Source organism: Otolemur garnettii, unplaced genomic scaffold, assembly GCF_000181295.1.
Source record: "Otolemur garnettii isolate 467f Iridium unplaced genomic scaffold, OtoGar3 scaffold00218, whole genome shotgun sequence".
Classification (NCBI taxonomy): domain Eukaryota; kingdom Metazoa; phylum Chordata; class Mammalia; order Primates; family Galagidae; genus Otolemur; species Otolemur garnettii.
In genome coordinates, this window is record NW_003852613.1 from 2,066,350 (window position 1) to 2,083,642 (window position 17,293).

At 60.9% G+C, this 17,293-nt stretch overlaps 2 protein-coding genes across 3 annotated transcripts; one reads left to right on the plus strand and one right to left on the minus strand.

Annotated features, from left to right (window-relative positions):
• The first annotated feature begins 6 nt into the window (after nt 1–6).
• ZDHHC8 (zinc finger DHHC-type containing 8) lies at nt 7–15,089 on the plus strand. 2 transcript variants are annotated; one of them, XM_003801715.3, is made up of 11 exons: nt 7–162; nt 6,667–6,788; nt 6,931–7,088; nt 7,167–7,339; nt 7,563–7,665; nt 8,005–8,096; nt 8,257–8,398; nt 8,563–8,683; nt 8,783–8,892; nt 10,324–11,324; nt 14,367–15,089. In XM_003801715.3, exons 1-11 carry the CDS (start codon nt 59–61, stop codon nt 14,575–14,577), a joined length of 2,337 nt encoding a protein of 778 aa, XP_003801763.1. In that variant the 5' UTR covers nt 7–58; the 3' UTR covers nt 14,578–15,089. The 2 variants fall into 2 exon arrangements, with proteins under 2 accessions (XP_003801763.1, XP_003801762.2); XM_003801714.3 differs by lacking the exon at nt 14,367–15,089 and adding an exon at nt 12,534–13,824.
• Nucleotides 15,090–15,931: 842 nt separating this feature from the next.
• Nucleotides 15,932–17,078, minus strand: CCDC188 (coiled-coil domain containing 188). Its single transcript, XM_012812682.1, has 6 exons — nt 17,064–17,078; nt 16,914–16,973; nt 16,737–16,801; nt 16,447–16,504; nt 16,199–16,248; nt 15,932–16,118 (listed from the first exon to the last, which is right to left on the minus strand). Exons 1-6 carry the CDS (start codon nt 17,076–17,078, stop codon nt 15,932–15,934), a joined length of 435 nt encoding a protein of 144 aa, XP_012668136.1.
• Nucleotides 17,079–17,293: the final 215 nt, after the last annotated feature.

The window sequence follows — 17,293 nt, forward strand, 5'->3', positions numbered from 1 at the left end:
CCCCGGCCGGCCCCGCCCGCCCGGCCCCGGGGAGGGATGCGGCGGCGCGGCGCCCAGGATGCCCCGCAGCCCCGGGACGCGCCTCAAACCCGCCAAGTACATCCCGGTGGCCACGGCCGCCGGGCTGCTGGTCGGTTCCAGCACTCTCTTCTTCGTGTTCACGTGAGTCTGCGCCGCGTCCAGGGCACGGGTGGCGCAGGGGCAGCGAGGGGCAGGACCCCGCACGGCTCCAGGCCGGGGGACAGCGGCGGGTGGGCCGGGCTGGACAGGACAGAGGGCAGAGGACAGGGGACAGGGATGGGGCGGGCTGGGCGGGGCGCTGGCTGTAAGCATCGTGAGCCCTCACTCTGGCCTGGGTTGCTGTAGCTGGTGCAGGCGTCCCGGAGCACCAGGGTCAGGTGAGTCCTGTGTGGGGATGCTAGTGCTGGCTGGACACCTCAGGAATGTGCCCAGAGGCCCTGGGTGGGAGCTCTAGCCCTGACAGGGGAGTAGGCCAGGCTGCCTAGGGTGTGGCTGCAGCTTTCCCTCCCATGGGGCACACAGGGGGACGTGGGTCGTCCAAGAGTGCTGCCCTCACTGCAGGCAGTCGTGGGCGCTTCTGTGCCCTCTCCGCTGTCTGCCCCAGGGCAGAGCCAAGTTGTTCCCACGTAGGTGTGGCCTGGCCTGGTTGCCACATGCCTGCCTCTTGGCCGTTGGTGACCCTGGCCTGGCTCTTGGATTTCCTTAGGAAGGCTTGGTGGTCGTTGTAGCTGGAGGGCCAGGTCAGGCCTTACACGGGGACAGAACTTTGCACAGCCCCACAGTGGCCTGGCCATGGAGGGCACCTGCACCTTTGAGGCCAGGCCTCCAGCCACAAGGAGGAAGCAACCAGGCCAGCAGGGCACTGGACCCCTCTAGCCTCAACTTCTTCACTGAAGGCACAGGCTGGCTTGTAGACCAGAATGGCAAGCTGACAGCTCAGCCTCCTTCTGTGGCCAATGGGGTCATCCCAGGGCTCTTTCTGGCACAAGGAAGGGTTGGGGGCTCCAGGCTTAAGTTTGCAGACCTTCAACCAACTGCCCCTTCTGTAAGTCCATGTGGCTAGGGCACAGACCAGGTGGCCTGAGTGCCGGCTGCTTCTTCCTCGGCAGCCTGGCCCCTGAATGTGTGAGCCTGGTGTGGGGTTGGGCGGGAGCTGCCTAGGAAGAGTGAGGGTGGCCGCCATGTGCACAGCAAGTCCGCTTGGGTGCTAATGGAGGCTGGAGAGCTCTTCTACCTGGAGGCTGGGGCTGGGTGGGCACTGCAGGCTGCCAAGAACGCGTTTAAAAAAGCCCTGTGTGGATGGGCTTATTTCTGGCTTGGGCAAACCGGTGTATTCTTGTTGCTTAGATGCTACTGGGGTAGGGCAGAGAGGGGTGGCTGGTGGGTGGCCTGGGGAGCCTGATCCAAGGGGCGCATGCTGCTGAGGCTTCTGGAAGGGTGTGCCCAGCCTCTTCCTTGTTCTTAGAGACCCTTGGTGGGGGGTGTCTAGCACATTTTCTCACTTCTTGGTTCAATTCAGTGTTCTTTTTGAACTTTAAAAGCAATGTATAGTTTCTGTGAGGAACTTAGGAAAATTAGAGAAAAAATTTTTGAAGAAATTGAAATCAACCCTGACGCTCTGTCTCTTGCCTCTCTGGAGGCTCCTCTGCTGGCTGCCACAGCACCTGGGCCTGCTATAGCTGAGGCTGGTGGCTTACTTGGGTATGATTTCAGAGGGCCCGTGATGTGGCTGTTCCTGTGAACACAACCCGTTGGATACTTTGGCCCCACTCAGCCAAGCACTATTTTTTTCTTCCTCTTTTCTAGAACCTAGAGTTCTAGGTTTAGGGGGGAGGGGGCTTCTACCTCACCCTGTCCCACTTATGGCCCATGCTGACCTTGGCTGGCCCTACACCAGGGAGGTGCCATGCGTCCTGGCAGTGGGATATGGGCTCAGGGGGCTGCTCATCCAGGTCTGATGTGCAGTGGCCATATAGAGAGGCTTGGGAGCCTCCCTGCACCCTGACCTTGCCCCTGGCCTGCTCTACCCTGGCTCTACCAGACTATTCCAAGACCACTCAGTTCCTGAGAAGGGAGCTCTGCCAGCCCTAGGCCTGTTGATGCCACCTACAGCAAGCAAGCTACTTCTGAAAAAGCAGGGGCCCAGGTGGTTCCCCTTCTTGGGGCAGACCTTTTATCTACCCTTCTGCCCTATCTCTAATCCTAGGCCTGCTGTGGCCTCAGACATATGCCCAGAGAGGAGAGCAGGCTATTCCTGTGCCCTTTCCACCCTGCCTGTGGGGCCTCCACAGTGGGTTTCCGTCTTTTCTGAGTGTCCCCCAGGTCACCTCTCTGCATTCAGTAGACATGAATTGGGCCCTATGTGCCAGGCAGCAAAGGGCAACAGTATCACGGAGGGCTGGAAGCTGGGGGCCTAGAGAACTGGGGACGAGCCCCCCATCTCACCAAGAAGGGTGAGCCCACCCCACCTTTTGGCACCTCCCTGGGAAGCTAGCTGGGCAGAAGTGGGGTGTGCCCCTTGTGATGATAGAGTGCTATGGTGCAATGGGTTCTCAGAGGCCTCTCTCCTCCTCCAGGAAGGTGTCCTGGGTTCCTGGTAGGGTTTTTCCCCCTAGGCCCCAGAAGCCATCCACATTGTGGTGCAACACTAGGAAGGGTCTGCAGACACACCCAGACCAGGCCTCAGCCCCCACCCCTCCCCTCACTGCCCCTACAGAGCCACATTGCCGGATGATAGGGACTTATGAATGTCGGAGGGTTGCTTGGTGGGCCACCAGCACCTGGGCTGGGCTGTCTTATCTCTCCGTCTGAGGCATCTGGGATAGGGTGGCTGGTCCCCACCCTAGGACAGCAGGAAGACTTGTGGTCATCACAGCCTCAGTGAGCCCACAAGGACAGAACTGCATTCTCATTGGGAGGTTGGGGGTAGAAATTCCACATGAGCTCCCTGCTGAGACCTGCTGTGCGTGGCCTCAGGCACCCTGGCCTCCTGAGCGTCAGTTTCCCTATCTGCCTAGGTGTCTTCAGGGATCGGACAGGTGGGTGCAGGTACTGTGAGCCCCGGGACCTCCCCAGTCTGACCCACTGGTCCTGGGAGCCCTGTGGGTGAGTGTCACTCTCAGATGCCAGCAGTGCTAATGAAGAACCTGATTTAAATGAAAACGTCTGAGTTGAAATTTTCCATTCTACATTTAGCTGTGGCGGACATTCTGCCCCTAAGCCACCCCCCCTCCTCTGGGCGGCGTCTCCCTGCGGGCCCAGGCCCGACTCTGGGCCTTAGCCGGGTGGGGCCCACATTGGTGGCGCATGTCCTGGCCTGTGGCCCTGAAGGAGGGCTTGAAGCCTCAGAGCTGGGCCCCCCAGCCAGAGCCAGCCAGAGGGTCTCGTAGGAAAACATGGCCAGCCAGACACCCCTCTCTGGCCCAGGGGGTACTGCTTGTCTCTGCCTAACCCTCCTGGCAGGGCTGGCCTAGTGTTCACCGTCAGGCCTGGGTGGGAGTAGGGTGATATCCCCATAGGCAGAGGGGCCTTCCCAACCCTAGGATGGGCACGAGCATGGACTAAACTCTACTGTCTGCCAGGTCCTGCCTGTGGGAGCATGTGTGTCTTCAAGCATCCCCATGTACCCTTGCCTGTCTTCAGATGTCTTCTCATGTCCTCGGGTATCCTATATGTGCCCCATCTACAGGGGCGGAAAGCCCAGGGCTGGCAGCCTTACCTGGGCAGGGCTAGGGGCAGTGCAGGGAGAGGGGTGACTGTGAATGTGTGTTTACATGTGCGTACGTGTGAACGAATGTGTAAGTATGTGTTCACCCATGTACACTGTTGTGTGCACAGGTGTGCAGGGAGCATTCACATGTGTACCTGCATCTTACATGCAGTCATGATGGTGTGTGCATGTGTCTTCTGTGGACTAAACAGGTTGTGTTTCCGTGTGAACATGCTTCTGTATCTGTGCTTATGTCACGTACACAAGCATACTTGTACATGCTTGCCTGGAATGTTTGTGCACTTATGTGTGCACATGCCTGCATCTTCATCTCCCCCTGAACCCATGTGTTTCCTACGTTTTGGACCCTGACAGGCTGGTCTGTGAGCCAGTCCCCATCAGCCGGGAGGAGGCCCCTGCGGCAATGCCTGGGTCAAGCCTAGGGGTAGGGATGGAGAAATTGTGGCTTAGGTTTCCCAAGCCTCCCTAACTATGCACATTGCACTACGTGGGCCTGGCTAAGACTCCACAAGGCCCTCATGGGTGGGCATTCAGGCAGATGACACCCATGCCAGGCAGGGACTTCCAGCACCTCAGTGCACACCATCTAGTCACAGTGCAAATATCCAAATGGGCCCCTGTTGACATGCAGCTACACCCACCCCAGGCACATCTCAGTTGGAGGGACATCAGGGCCCAGGGAGGACATAGTAGTACAGCCTGCCTGGGCTGGTGGGGAACTCTGGTTGGTGTGCCGTTCAGGCCCTGTCTCCCTGAATAGCACCAGGAGGCAGGCTGGAAGCCCAGCATGATGCACACTGGCCTCTACACTCAGCTTTTCATTTGTAACATGGGAAGGACAGCAGTGTCCCCTTCCTTGTGGCTGGGAAGGCCAAGCACACATGCACCTTACGGGGATGGTGTGGGCCTGTGTCCATTCTCCAACTCCCCATCCCTGCCAGCTTGGGACCCCTTGGCCCTTTCCTCTCTTTGAGTATTTTGGTACCACAGGCATGACGGGCCACACTTGGTCTAATGCTCTGCTCTCAGTGTCCTGAAATTCCCAATAATTGTAGAATAGGGAGCTGAGTTTTTATCTTGCACAGAAAATGTAGCCCTCTTTGGAGGTGGCCCAGGCAGCCCATGAGCCCCACCTCTGCCGGGAGGACTGGGCAGCTCTCTTGGGCTCACCTGCCCGTCCGCCTTACTGTGCTGACCATGCCATGCCACAGGGCCTGCAGTCCTTGCTGCCATTAAGTGTTGCCTGTATGTGGGCAGAGCTGGGGAGGGCAGAGGAAACACTGTGCTCTGGGCAGCAGGGCTGGGTGGGGAAGGTCCTCCCAGAAGAAGGAGCCATGTGGACGCAGCCCATGTCCTCATGCCCGGTGCCCACCTCCACGGGCTGAGCTCTGGACCAGAGGCAGAGTAATGTGTGGCTCCTGGCTCCGCTGAGGGTTGCTACGGTGGGAAGTGGAATCTTTAAATAGCCTCTCGCTTTCCACTAAAAATAGCAAAGTTCTGCTGCCGCGGAGGTGGTTGCCGGGGTGTCGGGGCTGGCTCCCGGCCAAGGCCAGTGTGGGTGCAGCAGTGAGGCTGCAAGCAATGGGTGGCAAGCAGTGCGTGGGCCCTGTCCCCTGCTGGTGGCCCCATGGTCAGGCTGCTGGGGGGATCCCCACTGAGCCCTCCACTCCACAGATGGTCTAGGTATGGGGAGGGCACGAGCCTCTGTGTGGCACATGTCACAGAAGCAGGTTCAGGGACTCAGGCAAGAGATGGGGAGTCTGAGGTCAGAGGGCTTCTCAGCAGCAGAGTGGGTGGATTCAGGGACCTACTGTAGGCTCTGTGGCCTGGAGATTGGTGGATCTCCTGGTAGGTCTCCTGTAGGGCTTGGAAGGCAATTTTCAGGGAGGCATGTGAGCCCCATGCAGGGAGGCTGTAGAGGGGAACGGAAGTCCTGGAAGGCTTCTGGGAGAGGGGGCGGTCCTGGAACCAGGTGCTAAGAGTGGTGAGATGGAAAGAGTGGGGGTGGTGTGTGTCTCCAGAGCCCCCAACTGTTCTGTATGGCCATCTGGGGAGTAAAGTGACAAAAAGAAGGGGCTGGCAGGATGGAGATATGCCCCCCCGGCTTGGCGCCTATAGCTCAATCGGCTAAGGCGCCAGCCACGTACACCTAAGGTGGCGGGTTCGAATCCCCAGCCCGGACCAGCCAAACAACAATGACGGCTGCAACCAAAAAAAATAGCCAGGCATTATGGCGGGCGCCTGTGGTCCCAGCTACTTGGGAGGCGGAGGCAGGAGACTCGCTTGAGCCCAGGAGTTGGAGGTTGCTGTGAGCTGTAATGCCACGGCACTCTACCCAGGGGGACAGCTTGAGGCTCTGTCTCAAAAAAAAAAAAAAGATATGCCCCCCCTATGCATTTACTGACGCAGGACTTTCCTACATCCCCAAATCTCCCTGGTGACAGGGTCCTGGGGTTGGCCAGAGCTGCCTAGTAGGTCACTTTTCCGCTGTCCCCTGCAACACGTAGGCTCTGCAGATGTGTTTCTCATCCTGGGCTCTGGCCTTCAGTCTGTGTCCCCCATGGCAGGTGGCTCCAGGATAGTCAGGCTAGGGTGAAAAGGTGTATGTGCCCTGCCTTGGCCAGCTGGCCTCTGAGCTTCAGTTTCCTCCATTATGAGTTGTGTTCCAGATAGCCACAGAGGGGTGCCGGTGTGGGGTCAGAGCTGGCACCTGGGGAGTCTAGACACTGTTCAAGATGCATAAGGCCCTGAGGGTGAGACAGAGGTGTAGCACAGAATGGCCGAGGTCTCCTGATGGGCCCACAGCACTGTCCCCCACCTTGTCAAGTTTTGATGGTGGCCCTGCAGGCCACACCATGTGCCCCCACATTCCTTTGTAACCCCAGGCCCAGCTCTCGCCCTGCTGCCCACTGCAGGTGCCCATGGTTGACACGCGCTGTGTCCCCAGCTGTTCCTGTCTACAATGGCATCATCTTCCTGTTCGTGCTGGCCAACTTCAGCATGGCCACCTTCATGGACCCTGGTGTCTTCCCCCGAGGTAGGGCTGCTGAGGCAGCTCATGTGCTCACTTTTGGAGGCACCTTAGGGATTCCCGGTGGGGAAACTGGGCAGAAGCTGGGGAGGGGTTCTCCTGCCAGGAAAGTCACCTTCCCAGCCCCTTCCTGGTCCCTGGTCTGCAGCGGACGAGGACGAGGACAAGGAGGATGACTTCCGGGCTCCACTGTACAAGAATGTGGACGTGCGCGGCATCCAGGTCCGCATGAAGTGGTGTGCCACGTGCCACTTCTACCGCCCGCCACGCTGTTCCCACTGCAGCGTCTGTGACAACTGCGTGGAGGTGACTGCCCACTGCCCCACACTCCTCCCGCCCCCACATCCCTGGCCAGCCCCATGCCCTGACGCCCCACTCCTACAGGACTTTGACCACCACTGCCCCTGGGTCAATAACTGCATTGGGCGCCGCAACTACCGCTACTTCTTCTTGTTCCTGCTGTCGCTCAGTGCACACATGGTGGGCGTCGTGGCCTTTGGCCTGGTCTATGTGCTGAACCACGCCGAGGGGCTGGGAGCTGCTCACACCACCATCACGTATCCTTGGTTCCCATGTGCCGCTCACAGAGGCGGTGTGTGCTGGGAATGAATGTGTTTTGCAGGGGAATTAAGGTTCAAAGGGGTTGGTTGGCTGCCCAGGGACCCCCAGTGGATGTGTCACCATCCTCAGATGGGCAGGGAGGGTGTTTGAGACCCCTGCTCCATGCCACTATGAGGGTCTTTCGTGTCTTTACCTGTACCATTGGCCTTAACAGGCTAGCATGGCTGTCATGTGTGTGGCCGGCCTCTTCTTCATCCCTGTCATTGGCCTCACTGGCTTCCACGTCGTGCTGGTCACTAGGGGACGCACCACCAATGAGCAGGTGCAACCCTGGTCGGGTGGGGCGTCCACAGTGGGCAAAGGGCTGAGGCTGCCTGGGACAGTGTGGGGGAGCCCTTGCCTGAGGTAGCTGGTACAGTTGTGCTAGGAGGAGGCTCCACACTTGCCCTGGTCTCCTGTATGCTCCCTGCCCACAGACACTGCAGCCGCTTGGGACTTAGGGACATGCAGGGTGACCTGAGTGAGGGGCACCCCTGGGCTGACCCTACCAGGCACCTCCCACAAAGACCAGCTCTGAAGAACCCCAGCTGCCCCAAATGTGCCCTGCTCGTCTAGTCTGGACCCTGGGTGGCCAGGCTGGCTGAGGGTCCCATGTCCACAGGTGACGGGGAAGTTCCGCGGGGGTGTGAACCCCTTTACCCGAGGCTGCTGTGGGAACGTGGAGCACGTGCTATGCAGCCCCCTGGCTCCCCGGTGAGGCCCCGAGGCAAGGCGGCACGGGGGTCTCTGCCATGGGTGGGTGGGCAGCCCCAGTCCCTCAGACTGGCCCATTCTGGCTCTTGCCAGGTAGGGCAGGCCCTGCCCTAGTGAGTTCATGGAGGTGGCCTGGCCCTTGACCCCTCTGCCCACTCAGGTATGTGGTGGAGCCTCCCCAGCTGCCCCTGGCTGTGAGCCTGAAGCCACCCTTTCTCCGGCCTGAGCTCCTGGAGCGAGCAGCACCGCTCAAGGTCAAGCTCAGTGACAATGGGCTGAAGGCCAGCCTGAGCCGCAGCAAGGTGGGGACCAGGGCTGGGCTGGGGTGGGGGAAGGGGATAAGCTGGAGAAGCCTAGAAGGGGAATTCTAGGGAGGGGTCCTAGGTCTCAGGAAGGGCAAAAGGCATGTCTAGTTAGACCTCTAACTCATCTAAACTCCACCCACCACTGACCCACCTCCTTCCAGTCCAAGGGCAGCCTGGACCGACTGGACGAGAAGCCACTGGACCTGGGGCCACCCCTGCCCCCCAAGTTAGATGCCAGCACGTTCAGCAGTGACCTACAGACACCACGCCCCGGCAGTGCTGGTGAGGTGGGGGCAGCCAAATGTGGGGGAGGGGGCAGTAATAGGCCAATCCTCACCAACCCCCACCTAACCCCAGTCTGACAGTTGTCTGCCTTCCCAGAGAGTGCCCTGTCAGTGCAGAGGACCAGCCCCCCGACGCCTGCCATGTATAAGTTTCGGCCAGCCTTCTCCACGGGGCCCAAGTCTCCCTTCTGTGGACCAGGCGAGCAGGTGAGGAGGCCTGGCCTGCCCATAGAAGCCCCACCTACCCTGGTAACTGCAGGGCCCTGTGTAGCAGGACCCTGGCCTGTCACCACTGAGAGCTGGGGGCTTTTACGGCCAGCAGGGCATGGTGTCCTGGAAGAAGCTGGCAAAGGTAGTCCTGGTCCAGCGTCTCTGTCCCTTAGCTGACACTGCCCTAGGCCTGGTCAGTGGCTGCCTGCAGAGCAGTGTGTATAGGATGCCTGGAATTCCACTGGTCACTCTGTAAGGCCCACAGAAAGTCTTCAGAAGAATTTGAAATTTGTTCAAGAAAGTGTATTTATCTTCCCTGGTCACTGGAGCAGTCAGCAGTGCTGGACAGCCTGAGGAATGACCCAGAACCCTGGGTGTTCCCAGGACACCATCCTTCCCTCAGGGCTACCTACCCCGAGGGGCCCACCCTGGGGATGCCTCTCCCCTGGGTCCATGTCCTGTTGTCCTTCCCCTGGGGCCCTGGGTGGGCACTGAATCTGGGCCTGCCTCACAGGTGTGTGGTGTCCCTGCTTGGGGATGGGAGGCTCAGATGCCCGCCCCACAGTCACCTCTTTCCTGGTATGCCCCTAGATCCCATGGAAGAACAGGTCTGCTTGGCCACATGTACTTAGGCCACACCTCTTTGGGTTTTGAGGTTCCTGAGGTTTTTGTCCTCAGTCCAAGTCAATATGCCCCAATCACAGATGCTGGAGGAGACCTCTCCCTGGGGCAGCCGTGGGGCTGGGTAGGCTCCAAGGGCCCAACCTGGTGTCTCCAGCAGCCTACTCTGGCCTCATGCTGCAGAGCTGCTCCTTGACAGCCACAGGGCACTTGGAGACAGGCTCCGTGTCACTGTGTAGCTGTTAGAGCTCTTTGTGACCCAGCTCTCAGGGCCATGGTCCTGTAATGGGTGTGGCCTATGGCTTCCTCATCCCCTCCTGAGTGTGGACAGCAGCAAGCCCACACGGCCTTCCCAGGAGCTACCATGCTGTTCCACTCTGTCCTGGCTTCCCTCTGAGGTGGGCCCAGGACAGGTGGTAACCAGGGGACAAGAGCATCTTGAACCACATATGGGTTGTGCCTGCTGCCAAGGTGCTGTCCCTGGGACCCCAACCTCCCTATAGGTGCAACCTCACTGTGGGCACAGCCTCTGGGACCATGACGTCCCTGTGGGTTCAGCCTCCCTGGAACTGCAGCCTCCTTGGGACCACAGCCTCCCTGAGACCACAACCTCCCTGTGGGTTCAGCCTCCCTGTGGGTGCAGCCTCCCTGGGACCACAACCACCTTGGAACCGCAGCTTACCTGGGACCATAGCCTCCCTGTGGGTTCAGCCTCCCTGGGACCACAGCCTCCTGTGGGTACAGAATACCTGTGGCTACACATGGAACAATGAGCAGGCAGAGCTGACACTGCTGCTCTCCCCACAGGTCCCAGGCCCTGACTCCCTGACCCTGGGGGATGACAGCATCCACAGCCTGGACTTTGTGTCCGAGCCCAGCCTGGACCTCCCTGACTATGGGCCCAGCAGTCTGCATGCAGCCTATCCACCATCCCCACCACTCAGCGCCTCTGACGCCTTCTCGGGTGCCCTGCGTTCCCTGAGCCTCAAGGCTGCAGGCCGGCGGGGTGGGGACCATGTTGCCCTGCAGCCTTTGCGCTCAGAGGGTGGGCCCCTCCCACCCCACCGTGGCATCTTCGCCCCCCATGCACTGCCGAACCGCAATGGCAGCCTGTCCTATGACAGCCTGCTCAACCCTGGCTCTCCCGGCAGCCACGCCTGCCCAGCCCACCCTTCTGTTGTCAGTGCGGCTGGCTACCGCTCACCCTACCTGCACCCTGGGGCGGTGGGCGACCCACCACGGGCTCCACCCTGCAGCTTCAGCCCTGTTCTGGGCCCCAGGCCACGGGAACCTTCACCCGTGCGCTACGACAACCTGTCCAGGACCATCATGGCATCCATCCAGGAGCGCAAGGACAGGGAAGAGCGGGAGCGGCTGCTTCGCTCTCAGGCTGACTCGCTCTTCGGAGACTCGGGCGTCTATGACGCGCCCAGCTCCTACAGCCTGCAGCAGGCCAGTGTGCTGTCTGAGGGCCCCTGTGGGCCTGTGCTGCACTATGGCTCCAGGGATGACCTCATGGCGGGGCCTGGCTTTGGAGGTGCTCGCAATCCCGCCCTGCAGACCTCTCTGTCCTCGCTGTCGAGCTCCCTGAGCCGGGCGCCACGGACGTCCTCCTCCTCCCTGCAGGCCGACCCGGCCAACAGCACTGCAGGGACCCGGCCCAGCAGTGGTTCACACAGGTCGCCCTCACGCCAGGGCTTGCCTTCCCCACCTGGCACTCCCCGCTCACCTTCCTTCCTGGGCCCCAAAGCTGTCGCCTTCATCCACACGGACCTCCCGGAGCCACCTCCCTCACTGGCCATGCAAAGGTGGGTGCCTGGAGGTGTGGGTGGGCTTCCTGGCGTGGGGCAGCCTCCTAGCTGCCCACGAGGCCCTTCTTGGCTGGGTATTCATGGGTTGTCCCGGAGGCCTATGGGTGGCTCGAAGGCCAGGGCAGGGATGGTGGGCCTCATTCTGCCTTGAGACCCCCAGCCTGTGGCTATGGCCCAGCTCCAAGGACTCCCTGGGCACACTCTGGGGATGGGGCAGGAGCATTTGTGTTTCTTCTGGAACTGGCACAGACCCAGCACGTGTGTGGTCCTCGGGCTGCTTCCTCAGGCTGGTGCTGAGCAGCAGCCCCTGCCTTCCCTGGCTATGGCTCTGTCCTTCCTGGACACTGTGCCCCTGTCTACACAGGGCTCTCTCTGAGCCTGCTTTGCCGTATTTCTAGGAGGCTGAGGCTGGGGACAGCACCTTGCCATAAAACATGCTGTCCTGGGTGCCACACCCTGGCCCTCAGTGAGGCATGTAGTCTGCAGAACAGGAGTGTCCCTACTCTCGATGGGGAGACTGAGGTCCAGACAGTCCAGGCTGGCTCAGGCCCCCAGCAGGGTGGCAGTAGAGGACATGGACCCCACAGCCCGAGGACAGGCTTGGTGATTTTCTGTTGGCAGATGAAGCCCCGGGGGTAGAGCCAGCTTGGGCCACTTGGCCACAAAGGGGCTGGGGGCTCAGCAGTCTGGTTCTAATCAAGGCTTTCCCACCCCACCTAGAGCCCATTTGGTCTTTATATGTCAGGAAGAGGGCTGCTGTTGTGGGTGTGACAACTGGGAAGCCTGAGACCCAGAGGGTAGCCTCTAGGTGGTGAGGTGGGGACAGCAGCCAGGGATGTGGGGTGGCCCCAGGAACATCAGAAGTCTGTCTGTCAGCTCCCTCCCTAGGATGGAGCCCAGGGGCTCAGGTCAGTGGCTGAGCCAGTGCCAGCTGGGTGGGACTGAGGGAACAGGAGGGCAGTAGCAGTTCTGACTACGTCCATTTGCCCTTAATGCTCAGCCCTCCATGGGCAGGCTCTGCAACACCCCTCACCAGGCTCAGAAGGGAAGATGGGGCTTGCCTGGGGCCCCGGGATGCAGGGCTGTGCCAACCAGGGCTCCAGTCCACATCTGAGTCTTCTCTGTCCCATTGCCTCCGCTGTCCTGTGTCCCTGTGTGGTCCTGTGTTCACCCTGTGTGTGCGTGTATGTGCTTGTTTTGATGCAGGGACCACCCTCAGCTGAAGACCCCCCCAAGTAAGCTTAACGGGCAGTCCCTAGGCCTGGCCCGGCTGGGGCCTGCCTCTGGCACCCTGGGGCCCTCCGCCAGCCCTGCCCGGCACACGCTGGTTAAGAAGGTATCCGGCGTGGGTGGGACCACGTATGAGATCTCAGTGTGAGGACTGACCACCACCCATCAGCTGTGGCGCCACAGGGACCAGGACCCCCAGCGGCCCTCCCCCCATCGACTTCTCTACCCCAGGGACAGCAGGCCACCTCGGCCAGTGTGGACGCATCAGCAGGAGAGACCACCACGCCTCCACAGCTTGTCCCAAGCCCTCCATCTGTCCATCCACTCGTCTGTTCTTGGGGAAGGCGGGATCCCGGCCCTGGCTGGGCTAAGGGTCACTGGGCCACAGGGCTGTGTATCTAGGCCCTGTCCCACAGCTGCAGCAGCAAGGGAGCCCCAGACTACATCTGCAGGGCCCCTTCTTGCTCAGGCTCTGCCTGCACTCCATCACCTGTGTACCCCAGGCTATAGCCAGGCCAGTTCCTGATGTCCTAAGGACCCACACTCTTCCCTTACAGATGGGTCCCTGAGGCCAAGAGGCATACAGAAGCTCCAAGGCCCCCCTGCCACCCTCCTGGCACAGCCTGTGGGCTCTGGGACCCAAGGCCCTGCTGGGCTGCTCCTAACACGTTGCCTTTCACAAACCCCGATGGAAACTTGTAGCTTGGCAAGGATGGTGCTTCTTGAGTCCAGCCCAGTCTACTCTGGGTTGTGGCAGACAGGTGGACAGATGGCCAGCCAACCAGCTAGCTGTGTTGGGGGGGTCCCAGCTCCATGTGTCCCGTCTCGCCCGGCCAGTGGGCTCGTGTCCCCATGTCTGTGTGCTGAGCCGCTATGCTGTGTCTGACGTGTTAGCACTCTGGCCACTGCTGCCCCTTTCATTGAAGCCTTAACCTCTGCTTTATGCTCTTGTGGGAGGCCACAGAGGGCAGGTGGGAGCAGGTGTAGGGAGATGCTACCGCAGGGGTGAGTGACACCTGGAACCCTCTCCCTAGCCCTCAGGCCCTCCCTGCCAGACTGGATAGTTTCCACCCCCGGCATGCCTCGAGCCCCCAGCCCTGGCCCAGCGGCAGCACACGCCGCATGGAAAGCACATCGGGGAGGGGTCAGTGCTTCCCCTGGAGTTGGGGACCTGAGAGTAAGCACACGACAGCACCTGCTTGCGTTGTGTCTGTTTTATGTTTTTATATCTACATCTATATATCTATAATTTTATTAAAAAAAAGAAGAAGAGTCATTTTGATTCTTTCCTTGGACAAAACCAGGGCTTTTGCTGCAGAGGCCTAGGGCTGGGGAGGATAGGCTCGGGTTCCGATGGGCAGCTGGCTTGCCCTGGTGCACGGAGTCCATAGGCCTGGACATTCCTGCTGACTTGAGCGGGTCAGAGGCTCGGGAAGCAATGGCTTGCCAGTGGGTCTTTGGCAGCAAGCGTGAGGGTCTCTCAGGCCAGGTCTGCGTCATTTCTGGCCATAATGGAGTGTTCCCCTGAAGGGGACCTGGGAACCCAGGAATGTGGGGGTTTGGGATGGCTGTGTAGGGCACCTGCCAGCCCAGGGCCCTAGGTACCACACACCTGCTGGAATTCTCTCCTGCCGCCAAATGCCAGCGACTGGGCTGGGGAGTGTTGGGGATCCACACTTTCAGGGCTGGGGCTAGGAGGTATGTGGGGCTCAGAGGCCCCTGAGGGAGGTGCCCTGAGCCTCGGCCTGCAGCCCCACCCAAGCTGACCTGCACTTTCTGCTTCTCTCTCATGGATGATCTGGCCTGCAGGGGGCGGATTGGCACCTGCAGCCGTGGATGGGGGCGACGCGGCCCACCCAGGGTGCCCCCCGGGCTGCACCTGTGCCACCTTGGCCGCCCTGAGGACCGCCCACCGCTGCGGGCCCCCTGGAGCCCAGCTCCCGGGGTGCCCCCCCGTGGGGCCATGTGCCGCCTGCACTTGGCCGCGTCCAGCCTTTTCCCTAGTCTCTCGGGCCCTTAGCAGAATGCCAAGTAGGCAGCTCTGGAGCCCAAGGCAGCCCAGCTGGGGACCCAGGAGGCCTGGCAGCTGTGGACCCTGGGCAGGGCTGGGTATGGGCTGAGGGATTTCTCTCCACCAGCCACAACTTCACTGATTCCCACCCTGCCAGGGCCCATGACCCTGTGTCCGTGTGACCTCAGGAAGTCCCCAACCTGCTGCAGGAGGGCCAACACCCTATGACGGTGGCCTTGGAGCTGCTGGGACCAGTAGACTTTCGCCCCAGCCACCCTGCCCGACCAAGCACTTTAGATGAAGCCACTTCCTCCCTAGGGAGCCCAGGCCTCTGTGGGTTGGGCTGGGGGGGTCTCAGGTTGCCCTGCAGGTCACTGCACTCCCCCCATCCTGTCCCCAGCACAGGAACAGATGCCTTAACTTCCTGCAGCCACCAGCCTGGTGAGCTGCCAGCCCTCTTACCTGCTCGCTGAGTCCCCCTTACCAGCTCTGCCCCACCCCAACTGGGCTGCCCTCACCCAGAGATGATGCACCTGGGAGCCCAGAGGGCCCACAGCCCTGCAGTCCCCAAATCCACTAGGCCTGGGTGCCCTGGATCGGGGCAAAGTGGTGCCCTGGCCAGCCCTTATGCATAGGGTCCCTGTCCTGGGGTCCGCTCTGTTTCTTACATTTTGGGACAAGATAGCCACAAAGCTATTCTCTATTGTTCTAAAGGGTACCCCCCCCCAATTCAATTCCCCAAATAAAGTTTTGGTGTTTATCTCCACAGCTCTGTCTACCAATGTGGTCTCATCTGAGCCCTGGACATTGCCAGGACCTTGGGTTGGGGAGGGGAAAGGATGGTGGGGTCCAGGGGTTATATGAGGGCCTGGGGAGGGGATGAGATGGGGGGCAGTGGTGGATAAGTAGGGAAGAGGGGTTACCTGAGGGACTTGAAAGCAGATTCAGGACTGAGAACCTGACCTCTGAGGTCCTGGGGTGGGGACAGGACATGGCTCAGGGGACAAGGCCCAAGGAGCCCAGATCCTCTGCTGTTGCTGTCAGTGGAGACCCTCTTGCAACACCCCAGGGCTCAGTGCCCTCTGGAGGGGACCCCCACTGCCAGATTGGGTGCCTCAGGAGGTATAGAGCCCCCAGCCCCCTTCCTTTCCATGGAAACAAGCTCACAGACCATGAGTGTCACAACTCTATGTCCAGCCGCAGGCCCAGCCCTCAGGACAGACCCTGCCTCCACCCTTTTCCGAAGCTCCTGGTGGGGACCGTGCGTGGCAGTGCCGTGGGCAGGGGCCGGCAGGGCCACTGGGCACCCGGGGCAGCGCTGGCCACCTGGCCTCCTCCTCGCTGGGGCCACCGGGCCTCCGGCCTAGAAGGGCAGGAAGTCGTCCACCTCGAGGCGCAGGAAGGGGCCGAGCAAGGCCCTGAGCTTCCAGACGGCGGCGCGGCTCAGCAGGGGCGGTACCAGCCCCTCGAAGGGCGCAGGGTCCACCACGTACACGTAGGCGGCGGTGCAGGCCAGCAGGGCACCCAGCAGCAGCCTCAGTGCCAGCAGCCTGCGGGCGGTGGTGGTCAGGGGCAAGGGGCGCCTGTGGGGATGGTCCCAGGGGTAGGCTTTGCCCACTCAGTGACCTACCAGAGCTGGCTTGTCAGGCCCTCGGAACATCCCAGCTGTGGCCTCCCTTTCTGTTGGGGAGGAGCCAGGTTAGATCCTGCCTGGGTCAGGGGACACCCACCTTACCTTCTCCTGCCCTCCTTCATGTTCCAGGATGGCTCTAGTCTCTGTTCCCCAGGGAGGCTTCCCTCCACCTGCCCTGCCCCCACCCAGCAGGGCCCATGGTGGGAGGCGTCCCTGCACTACGAGGGGTGTAGGGTGGGGCTCACCGTCATGCACGCCATCTGCTGCTCCTTCCTTGCCTGGGCACGGCACTGAGCCCTTTCCCTGCAGGGATGCACTGTCAGAACCCCTCTCCCCTGCCTCTTACCCTTAGCCTGGCACCATCCCCTGGATTGGTGGCACACAGCTGGGGGTCATGGGGTGTACCACCCAGGATTGGTGCACATTAGGCCCTTCCCCGACAGCCCCTGCCCCAGGCCCCTGGATAGGTCCAGCCTATCTAGACCAGGACATCTTTCCCTGTCTAGGCCTCAGTATCCCCACCCCTGCATGTCACCCCAGAATCTCCAGCTGGATGTCCTCCATCTGATCCAGAACACCCCGGATGTCCTTCTTGAGGTTCTAGGGGTCAGAAGAGGTAGGTAAGGTGGGCCCTCCCCATGACCCCCTGCCACCGTCCCTGCCTCTCATCCTCACCCCTTGTTCTCCCAAGTGTTACCTATTGGGGACCTACCAGGAGCCCAGTGGCCTGGTTGTTCAGGGCCATGTGCACCTCAGCCACACCATCCCAGACCTAGGGACAGGGGAAGCAGGGTCACACATGCAGAGTAGGACCCACAGGAGGGTCCCCTAGCACCTCCTCCCACTCCAGCCAGGTGGGCACCTCGGTGATGGCCATCTTCTTCCTCTCAAAGGACAGTCGGATCTGCTGCAACTCATTCTGCCAGAGGGACAGCAAGGTGGCCAGCCCTCCCCCAGGCATACCTGGGATGGCTGTACAGAGGGTCTCCCCACAGCCTCTCCCTCAGGCCCACCTGGGACTGCTGTACACAGGACCCTCCCCCAGCCCTTCCCCAGGCCCACCTGGGACTGCTGCACACAGGACCCTCCCCC

Excerpts from the sequence above, each read along its gene's own strand:
- CCDC188 (XM_012812682.1), bottom strand. Across the intron at positions 16,802-16,913 it reads ACCAGGCCACTGGGCTCCTG|AACCTCAAGAAGGACATCCG; the intron begins GTAGGTCCCCAA and ends TCTGACCCCTAG. Across the intron at positions 16,119-16,198 it reads GGCCTGACAAGCCAGCTCTG|GCTGCTGGCACTGAGGCTGC; the intron begins GTAGGTCACTGA and ends CACCGCCCGCAG.
- ZDHHC8 (XM_003801715.3), top strand. The coding sequence starts at position 59 with ATGCCCCGCAGCCCCGGGACGCGCCTCAAACCCGCCAAGTACATCCCG. Across the intron at positions 7,666-8,004 it reads GACGCACCACCAATGAGCAG|GTGACGGGGAAGTTCCGCGG; the intron begins GTGCAACCCTGG and ends CCATGTCCACAG. Across the intron at positions 8,097-8,256 it reads TGCAGCCCCCTGGCTCCCCG|GTATGTGGTGGAGCCTCCCC; the intron begins GTGAGGCCCCGA and ends CTGCCCACTCAG.